Source organism: Lycium ferocissimum, chromosome 7 (genome assembly GCF_029784015.1).
Source record: "Lycium ferocissimum isolate CSIRO_LF1 chromosome 7, AGI_CSIRO_Lferr_CH_V1, whole genome shotgun sequence".
Lineage (NCBI taxonomy): Eukaryota > Viridiplantae > Streptophyta > Magnoliopsida > Solanales > Solanaceae > Lycium > Lycium ferocissimum.
The window spans coordinates 11,442,859-11,457,556 of NC_081348.1; the positions used below are offsets into that span (position 1 = coordinate 11,442,859).

General features: G+C 34.9%; 1 protein-coding gene across 6 annotated transcripts; it reads right to left on the minus strand.

Moving 5' to 3' along the window:
• Positions 1-1,193: 1,193 nt before the first annotated feature.
• On the minus strand, positions 1,194-11,758 carry LOC132063346 (katanin p60 ATPase-containing subunit A1-like). 6 transcript variants are annotated; one of them, XM_059455845.1, is made up of 12 exons: positions 11,377-11,758; positions 9,633-9,692; positions 6,249-6,746; positions 5,234-5,494; positions 5,000-5,026; positions 4,718-4,777; positions 4,191-4,250; positions 3,661-3,852; positions 3,291-3,535; positions 2,380-2,529; positions 2,210-2,297; positions 1,194-1,718 (listed from the first exon to the last, which is right to left on the minus strand). In XM_059455845.1, exons 3-12 carry the CDS (start codon positions 6,714-6,716, stop codon positions 1,437-1,439), a joined length of 1,833 nt encoding a protein of 610 aa, XP_059311828.1. In that variant the 5' UTR covers positions 6,717-6,746; positions 9,633-9,692; positions 11,377-11,758; the 3' UTR covers positions 1,194-1,436. The 6 variants fall into 6 exon arrangements, with proteins under 6 accessions (XP_059311828.1, XP_059311831.1, XP_059311832.1 ...); XM_059455848.1 differs by lacking the exon at positions 5,000-5,026 and having other exon boundaries at positions 5,267-5,494; XM_059455849.1 differs by lacking the exon at positions 4,191-4,250.
• Between the last annotated feature and the right edge of the window lie 2,940 nt (positions 11,759-14,698).

A 14,698-nucleotide genomic window follows, 5' to 3' on the forward strand; every position in this document is an offset into this window, starting at 1 on the left:
ACAAACAACGAGGAAAAGAGAATGGCCAAGATTCCTTATTCCTCCTCGCATTGAAGTTTAATGTTCACTGCGATATTGCTCTACGCAATGCAGGTTGTTAGCATTTCTAAAATCCGTGGAAAGATCAAGTTTTGAAGTTGATACTGTATCAAGAGGAAGCTCAAATGAACGTGTTTTGAGGATCAAATCCAATTTTCGTAAGTAATATGGGCAGACCTTGATAATGGTGAAATCCACTGGATATTTGTTTACTTTTTCGGGGAGCTATATCATGGCTAAAATATAAAGAAATGATATGGCTCAAGAGATTCCTTCAAGAACTTGGATTGCGCGAAACGGAGTATGTGTCTATCAGACAAGTGCAATAGACTTGAGCGAAAAGAACTCATGTACCATAGAACAAAACACATTGATGTCGATATCATTGATTCGTGGAACAAGCTGAGAACGATCATTTCGGTGTCAAGAAGATTCACACGAGCAAAAATCCCGCATATGCCGACCAAGGTGGTATCGAGAGACAAGTTCGAACCGTGCAAAGAACTTGCTTCAAGATGCACTCAAATTAAGCGTATACCCTCCTTCAGAACGGGACCGGGAGGGGAGATTTGAACATACAACCTCATCATACATGTAAAATTCCTATAAATAAAGCAGGTTCATTTGAAAGATACACCAAACACCAAAATCATTTGCTAGACACACCAAAATCTCAGACAATACATCTGAGTGAGAGCAAAGTGAGGTATTCCATAAAGAAAATACAGAGTGTGAGTGATATTGTAGTAAGGTGGGAAAAATCAAAAGAGTGTTTTTCTTTTGTGGGTGTAGTGGTCTTAGAGTATTTATACTGAATACACATTAAAATTCCTTGCTATAGTGATATCGGCTACCTTCATGCCGTGGTTTTTCCCTTATTCGGGTGGTTTCCACGTAAAATCTTGGTGTCATTATTGCCGCATTTTATTCTTGCTAATTTAACCATAAGTTAGTGTTCCGCGTTTATCACTAATACCGTGAATATTATTTTTGCGGGTCTATTTTATTCCCAACACAATAGTGCTGGTATTCATCGGCGCGAAGCTCAGATGGGTGTGTGAGAGGGAGAGGAAGAAGGTGAAGAGATTTTGGCAACCGATGTCTAGTGAGAAAGAAGAGGAAGGCTTCACGTAAATGAAAATACACGCGTAGAATTATGAGATGCGATGTTCGCACACAGACTGTTCGCTTATAATATACTAGACCCATATAGCATTGGCACTAGTAACAGTATCACCAATATTACAAGCCGAAGTTCATCTAACATAAATGTTCGCGCACAGTGCGTCATTTACAATAATTGGAGGACCCTATAACATCGTTTGTCCACAAAAGTCAATTTACAACGCGAAGAAACAAAAAAAGCAGCACTTCTAAACTTGCATTTACTTGATCTTCTATGTTGATCCAAACTCTGAATTCCATTTCTCATGTCGTTGAATGTCCCCTGCGGAAACTGAGGGCTGTATCTTATCTAAAGCTTCTAGGAAGTCATCCATTGTAACTGGAATTTTCAGAATATCAGCCTTGGATATTTTCTTTATCTCATCTGTGGTTTTCCCTGCTATCATTCCTCTCATGCCATTAAAAGAAGCATCCCTGCAGATGCTTGTTAGATCGTCTCCACTGTAACCTTCTGTTCTTCGTGCCACTTGGTCAATATTCAGCCCAGGAGCTAACTGGCAGTATTCATCTTACAGATTTTTAGAATCAACAAAATTTTCAAAGAGCAATAATAACCGCACACGAATCCAGGGCATTTCGATGGAACACATTTCTTTTTCTTAAATGAGTAAGCAGTTCTCAAGAGCAGAGAAAATATTTGAGTTTGCTTTCAAGCCACAATGTAACAAAAGCTTACGTAGAAATTTCAGACATCACCCTTCCTTGTCATTTTAGTCACTTAGAAGCTCTATTGAGATGTAACCAAAAGGTCTCTTATTCTTTTTATTTTTTTTGAGAATGGTAACAACAGAAGGTCTCTTATTATTAGTTTTTATTTTTTTTTCTTCTATTTATACTAATATTGTATTCAGTGTAATATTATAATCACTGGACTATAGTCATTCCTTTTATTGACTTTGAACATCAAATCTATTCTTTTGAGTAGAGATATATGATGATAATATAGCAGAAGACAGACCAGCCGAAACAATGATATATAGCTCACCGCGATTGATTTTAAGTTAATCTTTATAAGCTCCTTACGGCTCGTAAAATCAGGAAGCGGGATGTAAATCCGCTTTTCTAGCCGCCTCCTACAGTGAATCACCAATTAAACAAGATCAAGAGATGAAACTAAAGCAAATATTGACTGGGAATTTAAGGAGTAAAGTTAACCTTAGCGCCTCGTCAAGACTCTCGGGGAAATTTGTTGCTGCCAAAAGTGTCACCAGTTTACCTGATGTATTAGTAGAATTGCTTAATCCATCGATCTGAACTAGAAGTTCAGACTTCACCCTTCGGGATGCTTCATGCTCTGTTGCAGACCTGAGAAACAGCTTCAAATTATTACAATTAAAAAACTAAGAAATTATAAGTTTTAAGGAACTTTTTATGCTCAAATTAATGTTGACGGTTGAGCACATGCATAAACGTTATTGGTGGGATGCATGCAAACACAAGAGGTAGGTGAAGGAAAGAGGAGCAAGACAAAATATTTAGAGTTTTTAAGGTTTATGCACTGATGTTATACAAAAATCAGGCTACTTATAATGTAAATTACAAAATCTTTATGATAAAAGATAAATTGGTGACCTGATATATAAAGATAATAACTGGTACATGTTATAGATATGATCTAGCAAATAACAGGTTAAACTCACAGCAAACTAATTGCATTGCTCAGACACATGCATCAATATGTAGCTTGATAAAAATCTCTATGTCGGAAAGTACATGCCAGTATGTATCAACTCAGAGCAGACTTAGCTGCTCAAATGAAACTATAGTATGATTTGGTTTTAATAAAACATACACCTTTGTTTTCCTTCCTACTGGGTTACTATAATTTTGTTTTGAACTTCTCTGCTCTCTGCAGCTCCTTTGCAAGGCTTGGATAATTAGTAGAGGCAAGAACAAGCTGGTCATCTCTCTAGTTACTAGGACGTGTAAACCCGTAACATATATCTACGTATGCCTAGAAGTCAAATTTATTGAATATGCTATGAAAATAAACCTTACAAGACAATTAATGAGAAAAGCTCTCAGCTGTCACATGTATATTTAGAAAGAAGAGACTATATAATTACCCTCTGGCACTGCAAAGAGAATCAATCTCATCAATGAAAATTGTAGTTGGAGCATGAGCACGGGCAACATCAAACAAGCACCGTACCAATTGTGTACTCTCCCCATACCATTTTGACAACAACGAAGTACTAGAAATATTCATAAATGTTGTCCCACACTCTGTAGCAACAGCTTTGGCCAAGAGTGTTTTCCCCGTGCCAGGAGGACCAAACATAAGAACTCCTCTCCAAGGTCTCCTGATTCCCTGCAGCAAGTAACATTCAATATATTAAGTATCCATCACTCTTTTGTCATTGTGCCATCCATGTAGTTAAAACATGCTCATAGCTGCATGCAAGTCAGAAATTGTAAATTAGCAAGAATTTGTACCTGGAAATACTCAGGAAACAATGGTGGGAGTACCATTGCTTCCTGTAGAATCTTCTTTGCTTCACTTAGTCCGGCAACATTATCCCATTTCACCCCTGGATCTGTATCCAATATTTCCTTTTCAAGCTTAGCAGCCAACTGAGGATGAGGTCCATTGTACTTTGCTTTTGGCTTAGCGCCTTCTTCAGCATTCTGATAGTTGTAAACAAGGACCGTAAGCATATTATAACCAACTTAAAGTCTCAGCTTAGTACAAATAGAGTGAAGGGGCTTTGCTGCACCAATTGCTCTAAGAAAATTTGCATCAATTTAACATATAGTTACTTGATTTTATTTATGCAACAATAAACTCCCCAGCATTTATGTAAAATCTCATCTATAATCAATTTGGCCTTGTAGAGCGAAGATTAAAGATTATTTAAGATTGGAGTTTCGCAAAATACTTTGTGATTTGAGTCTAGATGATGGCCTAGAAAGCAACATTTTAAAATGTTCTCGTGTAGTATTAAAGGCAGATGAGATATTTATACCACTTGTTGCGCCGAGTTTCCGTAGCCATTCACTAGAGCAGAAGAGCTGATCCCTCTTCCCTATAAATTTTTTGTAAAACAAATAAACTTTGTAACCTAAAACAAGAAAAGTTGGTAAAGAGAAAACAACATAATATTACAATTCTAGCGAAGATAAATTTTAACATTGGAGTTTGGCAAAATACTTTGTGATATGAGTGTAGATGATGGCCTAAAAACCACTGGATTTTTTTTTAGGGAGATTACTGTGAATACTAGTTTTGTAGTGCAGCAGATACAATTTATAGTAAAAGAGAGGATAAAAATGTTAGAGGATCAGAACAGGCAATAAAATGTATAGGATTTCTTGAGGCTCTTAATTTATCCTTAGTTCTCTTTGAGGCTTGCTTCTCTTGGCACCCTTCCTGGAAGGTGGTCAGGAGTTCAAGTGCTCTTTAGTTTGTAATTTCTGTTGGTGGTTGGTGGTAATAAGATTTTACAGTTCATTACCAAAAAAAAATAATTATAGGCAGATGAGGTATTTGTACCGCTTGTTGCGCTGAGTTTCCGTAACTATTCACCTGCGCCGGTGAGCTGATCCATCCTCCCTATAAATTTTTTATAACACAAATAAACTTTGTAAAATAAACAAGAAAAGTTGGAAAAAGGAAAAAAAAAAAAAATAACATAACAATTCTAGCGAAGATTAAAGATTATTTGAGATTGGAGTTTGATGAGATACTTTGTTATCTGAGTCTAGTTGATGGCCTAAAAAACAACATTAATTGCTAAAAATGATCGGAGAGTATTAAAGGTAGATGATAATACACCTGTCCTGATGAGCTGATTCCTCCACCCTGTAAGAGTTTCATATTTAAAAAAAAAAAAAAACTAAAACAAGAAAAAGTTGGAAAAGTATAATATAACAAATTCTGTAAAGATAAAAATTTACTACATAAAAAAAAACAGTATGTGATTTGAGTCTAGATGATGGCCTAAAAAGCAACATTATGTCATTATCAAACGTTCTCGGATAGTATTGAAGGCAGACAAGATATTTGTACCAGTTGTTGCGTTGTGTTTCTGTAATTATTCACCTGCCCAGCAGTATGCATGCTGTTGATGAGGTTATTGTTTGAAAAAGTAGGATTATTTGAATAATTAGTTGCCGGTAGACTTGCAAGTTGCTGTTGTTGTCGTAGTTGTTGTAATCTGTGTTGTTGTAGTTGTTGTAATCTGTATAGCTGTTGTTGTGGAGCACTTTGAAGTGCATTTGCCGCTGCATATCGCTGTCCTACTGTTGGCTCTGCTTGTAATGATGCCACCTGCAAAATTTGCAATGTACTTGATCATATCACAAGTCTTTGTGATTTTAGACTCGAATTTTGAAATTTTCTATTGCGGTTGAGAAATAATCTAATTTGACTCTACAGGAAACTGTAGCAATACATAAAAAATGTGATAGATTAATTTACATGCTACAATAGGTTAGAATACACTGATAGTTTACAAAAATTCACATATCCATCGTCATGTAACAATGAAAGTTTAATTTTAACAGCAAACAATTCACTCTATCCATTCGTTCCGTTAATAAAGTACAATACAATACAATACATTATAGTACAACACAATACAATACAATACAATACAATATAGTACAATAAGACACATTATGAAACATATGAATAACAACCATCCAAACAGACTGTAAAGATTATTTAAGATTGGAGTTCGATCCGTAAATTACTTTCCTGAACTTCGTAAATACTAGGTACTTCCTTCGTCCCAACTTAATTGTCTAATTGTACGTCGTCCTAAAAAGAGCAACTCTTTACTATTTAGTAAGTTAGATCTGGCATCCTAAAAAAACCGAAAGAACTATTTAATTTCTATATTCTTTTCATTCCTTTAAACTTTGTCTTTCAAACTCAAAACCTTCAGGGAGTAATAATTTGAGATCAAAGTAAAGCTTTATTAACTAGGTAGACCTCAAATCCAAATTAAACTCTATATAATAAAATTGAGCTTAAAATTCAGTGACATGAAAGGCTAAAAGCCACAACAATAGTAGTATACCTGCTGAATTGGAGCATTAATGGGCTGAACTGGAGCATTCATGGGCTGAATTGGGGCATTCATGTGCTGAACTGGGGCATTCATGGGCTGAATTGGGGAATTAATGGACTGAGTTGGGGAATTAATGGGCTGTGATTCCACTGAACTTGATGATCCAATATCAGTTTTTTCAAAGTCAAGGGTATTGAAGTCATTATAAACGTTACGAAGACCGTCCAGGTAAATACGAGTGAAGCCAGTATAGCTTAGGCCTTTAGAAGCAACTAAGAAAGAGCGGTAATTAGCAAAGTATAGTGAAAGTAAAGATGGAACCCTTAGCAAATCGTCATTTAATGTAGGTTGAACGGCCATGATCCATGCTGACAGTTCCATCATGTCTAGATGTTCATCTTTGTTAGTGTCGAACTTGTCGAATATTTTCTTCATCTTCTCCTCTTTTGCGTTGCTATTTGGAGCCACACCTACCATCTTTTTCCTCAATTGTAACGTCACCAACACCTACAAACAAATAAGCAAATTTGTTAACTTCATGTTGCATGTAACATGGTTTCTGATCGAGCACTATTGTTGAGCTGAGGTATAAAATTTGGTTTTGAGTTACAAAAGCCAAAAAAATAGTTCTTGGGTTTTGAATCCCCAGCTATTTTGGTGAGACAAATATTTGCCGTAACTATCCATTGATGAATTCTTTACTTTAACAAAATATATAGAAGATGTCGTCCTGCCTGTTTAGTGTTTACTGCCCACGCGGCTATATAATCTATGCTAAAAATATTACACTTGGGTTTTACCGAGCTATACACGTACACGTCAAATATTACACGGTCATTGCACTTCTACTCCTATTTTGTACTGATAAGTATTTAATTTTTATCCCTAACAATTTTTTCGGGGACATAAGTATATAATTTCACATAAGTACGTAATTTCGCATCATAATATCTCAAAAGTTATGCTCCACGTCCTTAAAAAGTCAATATCTTACTAGACATAAACTTGATTTTGAAAGACAAATTAAAGACCAGCCCATTTGAAGAGCAAACACTTAGTCAGTTCTTGTCAGATTGATAATTAGTAAGTTCTTGCCAGATTGGGAGCCTACTTAATCTTTATGTTTTATGCTTATTAAATAAGATGTTCTCCGCTTAATGAATAACCATTTGTTACCAATGGAGAATTTCTTATCATCTTAAATTCAGGTGATTGAATATACATCAATGGAAATTATAAACTTCATGCACAATAGAGAGATATGGTTAAAAAATAATAATAATGAATGGAGTTCCTTTTTCTATTCAATTTCCGTGCAATTAAATGAATATTACACTGGGTTTGCTCTGCTGGATCGTCTTCTACTCTATCTGGAGTATAATATGGTTATCTTTTGGCTAATATCTTTGTAATAGGCTTGAGCCTAATTGAATACGATTCAAAAGCGCATGATTTTGACTAACATTTTAAGATGTATTTTTTTTACGAAATTGATATGAGAAACATTGCAATTTATAATACTTTTTATGTAGTTTTCAAATATATAAATTTTAATGTTAAAATATTGAGTTAATTTAAACCAATTTAGCTTCAAAATTTAGTCAAATTAATTATGAAAAAGCGAAAAGTGGCACATAAATTGAGACGGAGGGAGCGTTTCTTAGCAGAGATTGTTTCTTGGAGCCAAAGGACGTAGAGGAGAAACTTTTGATCATTTTTTTGTTTTGCACAACTTGGAAAGCTCAGTTTTGCCCCTGTAAGAGAAGGGCAAATTCACCAATTTGAGAAGAGTTAGTTGGGTTTGTTTTATGAAATTTTTACATGGTATAGCTAACATATAAGAGGTATTTAAGCATAACAAGTACACTTTAATTTTATTACAAACCATAGTTATAAGATATTTGTATTTAGAGCTCGTAGCTATAATTTAGCTGATTGTAGTTTTGGGCAAACTAAATGTATTTGTTGTTTGACTGATCTAATAAAAGCCCAATTGAAAATAAAAATTTAGCTCCAAAGTTGCATATATTTAGCACAATGCATAAGGACAAATAATGTAAAATATAACTATAATGTAAAATATAACCAAACAAGGGGTACACAAAAAACTATATCATAAATCAACTATAAAGGACCTAGTTCTAAAGAAAGAGAATTTTCTATAGACCACTAAAAATGTGAAATTTTCATTTTGTTGTTGTGAGAACTACAAAACTTCGCTATCCTCCCTAATTTGGAAAATAAAAGAGCAAATGTCACTATTTTTCTTAGTAAAGGAAAATTTACTCGAGTGCATTCAATGGAAAGAGTTAATGTACCATTGTTAGGTGATAAATCGAAGTGATAATACGTGGTGTTAATTTATCACTAGGAAGGTAACTGGTGTGAAATTAATTTCACTCGACCTTTATTACAACAGAAGCTAGGAGGTTCATATTGAAATCTCCTGGCTTCACAAAATTTGCAGTTTGGAACTTTCTTTAAAACGGAAGGACTACAAGGTAGTTCTTTGATATTCCAACAACCCACCAGTGTTGATCTGCGCGTCAAACCTAAAAGGATGGAATATGTAATGTAACAATGTGATACAAAAAGACCTCTGACAATTGGTGTAAGGTGGAACAGTCATTACATGTTCCGGCTGTCGATCCTGTAAGATTGAACGTATTAACTAGAGTGAATAACTATCTAACTGTACCTTTAAATTCTAAAACTTAATTTGTGCTAACCTATTTCATACACATTGGCACATTGAGTTGGCTGTTCCTTGGCAGAAAGAGCAGAAAATCCATCGCTAATGAAGCTAGTAGTCGGCAATTGAATCATGTTTAGAGGTTAGGGAAAAAAATCAATCTGCCCGGAATGTCTAGCAGAAGAATTTTCAGAAAGACGACGCCTTCTTTCAGAATAGTCTACGCGACAGAGTTCTAGCAGAGCTTCCTTTTGTTCAGCTAGAATTTACTGGTAAACGATACGGCATCTAAGGTTTCTTTCACTATTTTTGGTAGAGAGACATGAACGTTCACTTGTCTGCCCAATTTGGGTTACGCTCATCTTTCTTTTATTGTCAGACATCTGATGTCATGTGTTTAATAGAGTTCTTTTGTTAATGTTAGAATTTTTGCAATCTTAAACCAAACATTCATACCATTGTAAAAATATGCTACGAACTCACCGATGCCCTCAGAATTCCCAACGGAGGCCATCTTGACCCGGTCAACCCACCAAAGCCCCAAAAACGAGATTCCAACCAAAGGACCAAAACGCTCTAGAGTGCCTTGGGAATTTAATTTAATCTTAAAGCATAAGCATCAATTTACCATAACATAGAATAAAGCGCAAGCATTGAGCATTATAACTAAACATATATGACGAAAGAAATCGAGAACTTACCACTATCAGCCAGACTATTTTCCTGTTTTCTTCGCTCGAGAAAATTTGACTTTTAAAACCCTGCGAAAGCCAAAGTAGCCGACCATTATATTCCAGTCAAATTAAACAAATGATCAGTATTGCTGAATATTGAAATTTAGCAAAGTGATGCAAATTCAGCAAAGAGAAAAAAGAAGTCACATGCAACAACTCAGCAAAAATCAGAATAAAAAATTCATAAATTTCAGCCTCAAATACATGTATGGTAAAAGTCAAGCTTAGATTTTTAATTTCAGAGAGGAAAAATTAGGTACGTTGAAAGCTTTATCGATTTTAGCAGCTTTTAACTCAAAGAACACATTTTCGTTAATATTGATTGAATTAGGGTTAAGTGATTTCTTTCCTCTTCCTTTATCTTGAGCCATCATTTGGTACAAATCAGAAACCACTGTTCATCTTCTTCCATTTGTTAGTTCTTTTATTTTTCTTCAAATTTCTGAATCAAAATTCCTAGTTGACTTTGCTGAATGTGCCTTTTTTATTCCTTTATTGTCCTTTCATTTAAGTCATCCCATCTTAAAACTCTAAAACCACACATAAGTCACTGTCTTAGGCCAACACTATGACCGTCGATACTTTGCCTCCGTTGTCGGTTCCTAAAACACAGTTTTAGCAGTTTTCCACTGGATCTTCAACGTGCATGTTGTGTAATTTTGTTTTATCCCTTTTTTTTTTGTATAATCATCAAATTTACCCACAACAACACTGTTCAACCGGGTTTCTCATTGCACAATTTTATAATTTTTGTTTTGATAAATTTTCTTATTCCTCTAATTTTTTGAATCATCCACGTGTTTCGATCTTGCTTCAATTAATATTTTTGGGGCCCGGACTTTTCTAATTTCTAGTATAAGGGAACACACCTGTAAAATTCATTAGGGAAAACACCAAGAAATTCATAAAGAGAAGATGAAAGAGGAATAGTAAGTAAACCCACCACCGTAAAAATAAAGCAAACAAGGAAGGCAGACCTTTTTCTTCTCTGAAGGAAGGAGCTTTTCCCTAAATTCTTCTATGAAGGAAGAAGATTATCCAGAACCAGTAAAATAGCCAAATGTATATTTACCTTTACTAAAAAGGTATAAAAGTGAATATAGAAGAATACTTTAATACAAACTGTAGCTATAAAGTATTTGTATTTACAACTCGTAGCTATAAGTTATATGTATTTGGCTGACTGTATTTTTGGCAAACTAGTTGTATTTGACTATGTGTTGTTTGACTGATCTATATACATATGTATTTGGTTGACTGTATTTTGGCAAAGTCTCGTAATTGACGACATGTATCGTTTGACTGATCTATATATGTATGTATTTGGTTGACTGTATTTTGGCAAAGTGGAGTATTTGGTTGTATGCATTGTTTGACAGATCTATATACATTTGTATTTGACTGACTGTATTTTGAAATTGTGTATTTGAATACACGCAAATACACGCGAAACATATAAAACATAGCTACAAATGTAATTACAAAAAACTGTAGCTACATTTGGTTAGGAACCTAGAAACTATAATGGTTTATGTAAGTTACTCTTGTTTTCTTCTAGCTCCGATTTGTTTCGCTTTGACCACACTTGTGATTGAAAGAATAATTTTTTATATTTGCGCCAATAAATTCAAAAACCCTAAAAGTAGAAAAATCAATAGCAAAAATAGAAAAATACTTATGAAAATTGAAATGGGTTGAAGTATATACATACCAGAAATGTTGTGATGTACTGATCGATGAAGGAAGAAAACGACGTCGATGATTGGAGAAAAACCAAAAGAGAATAAAAAGATCGATCGGAAACGTGAGCTGAAATGGGTGTTAAACTATGGTCGATAAATTGTCACATGAATCTCTCTCTCTCTCTCTCTCTCTCTCTCTCTCTCTCTCTCTCTCTCTCTCTCTCTCTCTCTGGTTTGGGGCGGATCTAGGGTATTGGGTGTGCGTCTCCGGGAACTTAGTAACGTTTGCTAATTGGGAACCCAATAATAAATTGATCTATTGATTCTGTGGCAAAATGGAGGCATTGAAAGCTTTTCTTCCCTCCCCCATGATGGTTCAATAGGCACTTCAATTCTAGGATCCACCTCTGATTAGATTGTTGTGGGGATTCTCATTTAATATCTAATAAAAGAGTGTGGCACAGCTAGAGAGCTTATTAGAAAAATAATAAATCATCGTAAAGTAAAAGTTTTATAAATTAAGATCAACTAAGCGTTGTTCAAAACGTATATAATTAAATACCCTTGCATAATTCAAATTGTAGGGTCAAATGATTTCTCTGACCTCAAGTTAATTCAACAATTGGTCAAACAATTAGTAATCATTCCATGCTCAATACTATAAATTCAAAAATATTATTGCAATAGAATAACAATAATACTATAACGGATGTACTTACCAGCGAAAGCGAGAGCGACAGCGAGAGCGAGTTAGATCTATCGATGGAGAGAACTCAGACGTGACTCGGATTGTAACTTCAAGGCCGTATATATAAGAAATTTTGGGAACAAAGCAATTAATAACATGCCTATTTTTTTTTTTTTTATCATCTACTAGATTTACTGAAATTTGCCGAATCTATCTTTGATTTCGCGATTTATTTTATTGCGAAGATATTTTGATCTTTTGTGTGAGCTTACCAAATGTGGGATAATTAACCAAAAAATGCAATTTTTTATAGTCCTCACAAGAATTTTAATCCTATGGGCTATGATGTTATTACATGTGGCTTTGCTTTGTCTTTCTCTTGTCTGATCTCATTTTTTGGACTCATTCTTTTTCTTAAGCCCAATTTTATGTGGGCCTACGTAATTGGTGTATATTGAACTATAGTACATTTTTGTGATTTTTCCCAACATCCTTCAGTTCATATTATATGGTACTTTTAGCTTTTATAGTTAGTTCGATTTTTTTTCCTTCATATAATTGAGAATGTATTAATGTTTTTTTTTTTTTTTTGCCAAATTGACCATTATTTAGATAAGTGAATTTTTACATAACCAAAAAATCATGTTAAATTGGTATTATTTATTACGGTAATTTAGTGAAATGCTTCTTACTTTCTAGGGATAAGTGATTTTTTATAAGGGGTGTACTCAAGCTAGAAACTTCTTATAATGTGGACCGAACAGATTATTAGATTACCATTTACATTAATGACTCCAAAGACGTGACATCGCTGATCATCCCCCTTCCCCCCTCGAGGATCATGTGGATTATATGCTCTGATTTTCCGCCATCCCTGTTTCTGCTCAAGTTGAGCTTTGCTCGATCACTGATATATTCCCTCAAATAACCAGTCAGGAGCAGTTAGGCCACCTCGATTCGCAAGTTCACGCAATCCTCAATTGTGTGACCATGCGTGTTGTGATAGTGGCACCACAAGTCGGTGTTTCTTTTGTCCGGATTAGAACATATATCTTTCGGGAATTTGGCCTCCTTCACGTTTCGCATTACTGCCACCAAATCTACGACCCGATGTTGAAATTATGCTCTGTTAGCTTGGGGGACCTGATCCTTTATGTGCCGATCGGAAAAACTGCAAAACCTCTTTTCCAACCAGATCCCCGTTGTCTCTTCTACGGTTGGTCTCGCGTTCTCCCCGACAGGATTTTGGGAAGTATGGTTTGAACCGGCTTCTCGGGTTTCTTGATTCGAGATTGATTGCATGCTCGGGTCTTTTCGAGGAATGACCTTTCACTTTGATAGGCCAATTTCCCTTAAGTCACCCTCAGTTTGCATCTTGGACATTTACCAATGGTTGATTTCGTTCCATGTTCTGGTCAGGAACTCCTCAAACTTTCGTTCAGCTTTCTCGATGTGTCTAAACTAGTATGGTTCGACCCCTCAGTGAACGTGGCTGTGGCCCAATCCTCGGGTATGGCTGGTGTTACGGTTCACTTTTACACGAGGCATAAAAGCTACTTCGAGGTTGTGGAATCTATTTGAATTTTCGTATTTTTAAAGTCGCCACCTAATTTATTAGGGAAATTAGGAAAATCGGGTAAAATATTTTAGTCAAACAAGAGTTAGATCCTTTTTAAACCAGAGTTCGAGGGAAGGGTTCTAATGATCTCATAGGGAAGGTTTTAAACACCCTAGTATTAAGGATCCGCAGAATACGGTTGACCTACGAGCTTCAATATGTGATTAATTGTAATTATTTGCTAAAATGGTTTTCTTTCTTGTAAAACTGTCACGGCTTATCATAAAGTGTTTTTTGGCAAAAGTCCTTTTTTTAAGGATTTAAAAAGTTGGATTTCCTTTTGAAAAAATGTATACAAGGGTTGAAGTCATTTCATTTTCGGACCAAAACACACTTAAAATTTCTCTTAAGTAGAATTCAACTAACTTGGTCCAATGTCATGTCTGTTACGGTTTACTTTTATGCGAGGCATAAAAGCTACTTCGAGGTTGTAGACTCTATTTGGATTTCTTAAATTTTTTAGAGTCGCCAACTAATTTATAAGGAAAATTAGGAAAATCAAGTTAAAAGGGTTTATTCAAACAAGAGAAAAAATCCTTTAAAAATCAGAGTTCGAGGTAAGGGTTCAAGTGACTCTCTAGGGAAGGTTTTAAGCATCCTAGTATTACGGATCTGTAGAATACGGTTGACCTTCAAGCTTCAATGTGTGATTATTGCAATTATTTGCTAAAAATGATTTTCTTTCTTGTAAAACTGTCATGGCATATCATAAAACATTTTTTTGGCAAAGTTATTTATTTAAAGGTAAAAAGAGTGGATTTTTCTTTAAAATTGCTTATAAGGGTTGAAGCAATTTAACTTTCGGACTAAAACACACTTAAGATTTCTCTTAAGTAGAGTTCAACTAACTTGGTCCAATGTTATTCCTTTTAGCCCTTATAAATTTTATTGAAAATTTTGAGTACATCTCCTTCGTAAATATGCCATGGTTTATACAAGTACCAAAAAGTTTTTCCTCAAACACAATACTTGATCCATTTTTACCATTTTTGAAGGTCAACCACGCACCACTTTTAAACCCTTTATTCAAACTAATAGTGTACTT

What these genes read in the sequence shown, in the direction of transcription:
- LOC132063346 (XM_059455845.1), bottom strand. Translation starts at nt 6,716, where the DNA reads ATGGTAGGTGTGGCTCCAAATAGCAACGCAAAAGAGGAGAAGATGAAG. An exon ending in TTAATGCTCCAATTCAGCAG is followed by an intron (nt 5,495 to 6,248) that starts GTATACTACTAT and finishes CAAATTTTGCAG; the next exon opens with GTGGCATCATTACAAGCAGA. An exon ending in TGTTTCCTGAGTATTTCCAG is followed by an intron (nt 3,536 to 3,660) that starts GTACAAATTCTT and finishes TACTTGCTGCAG; the next exon opens with GGAATCAGGAGACCTTGGAG.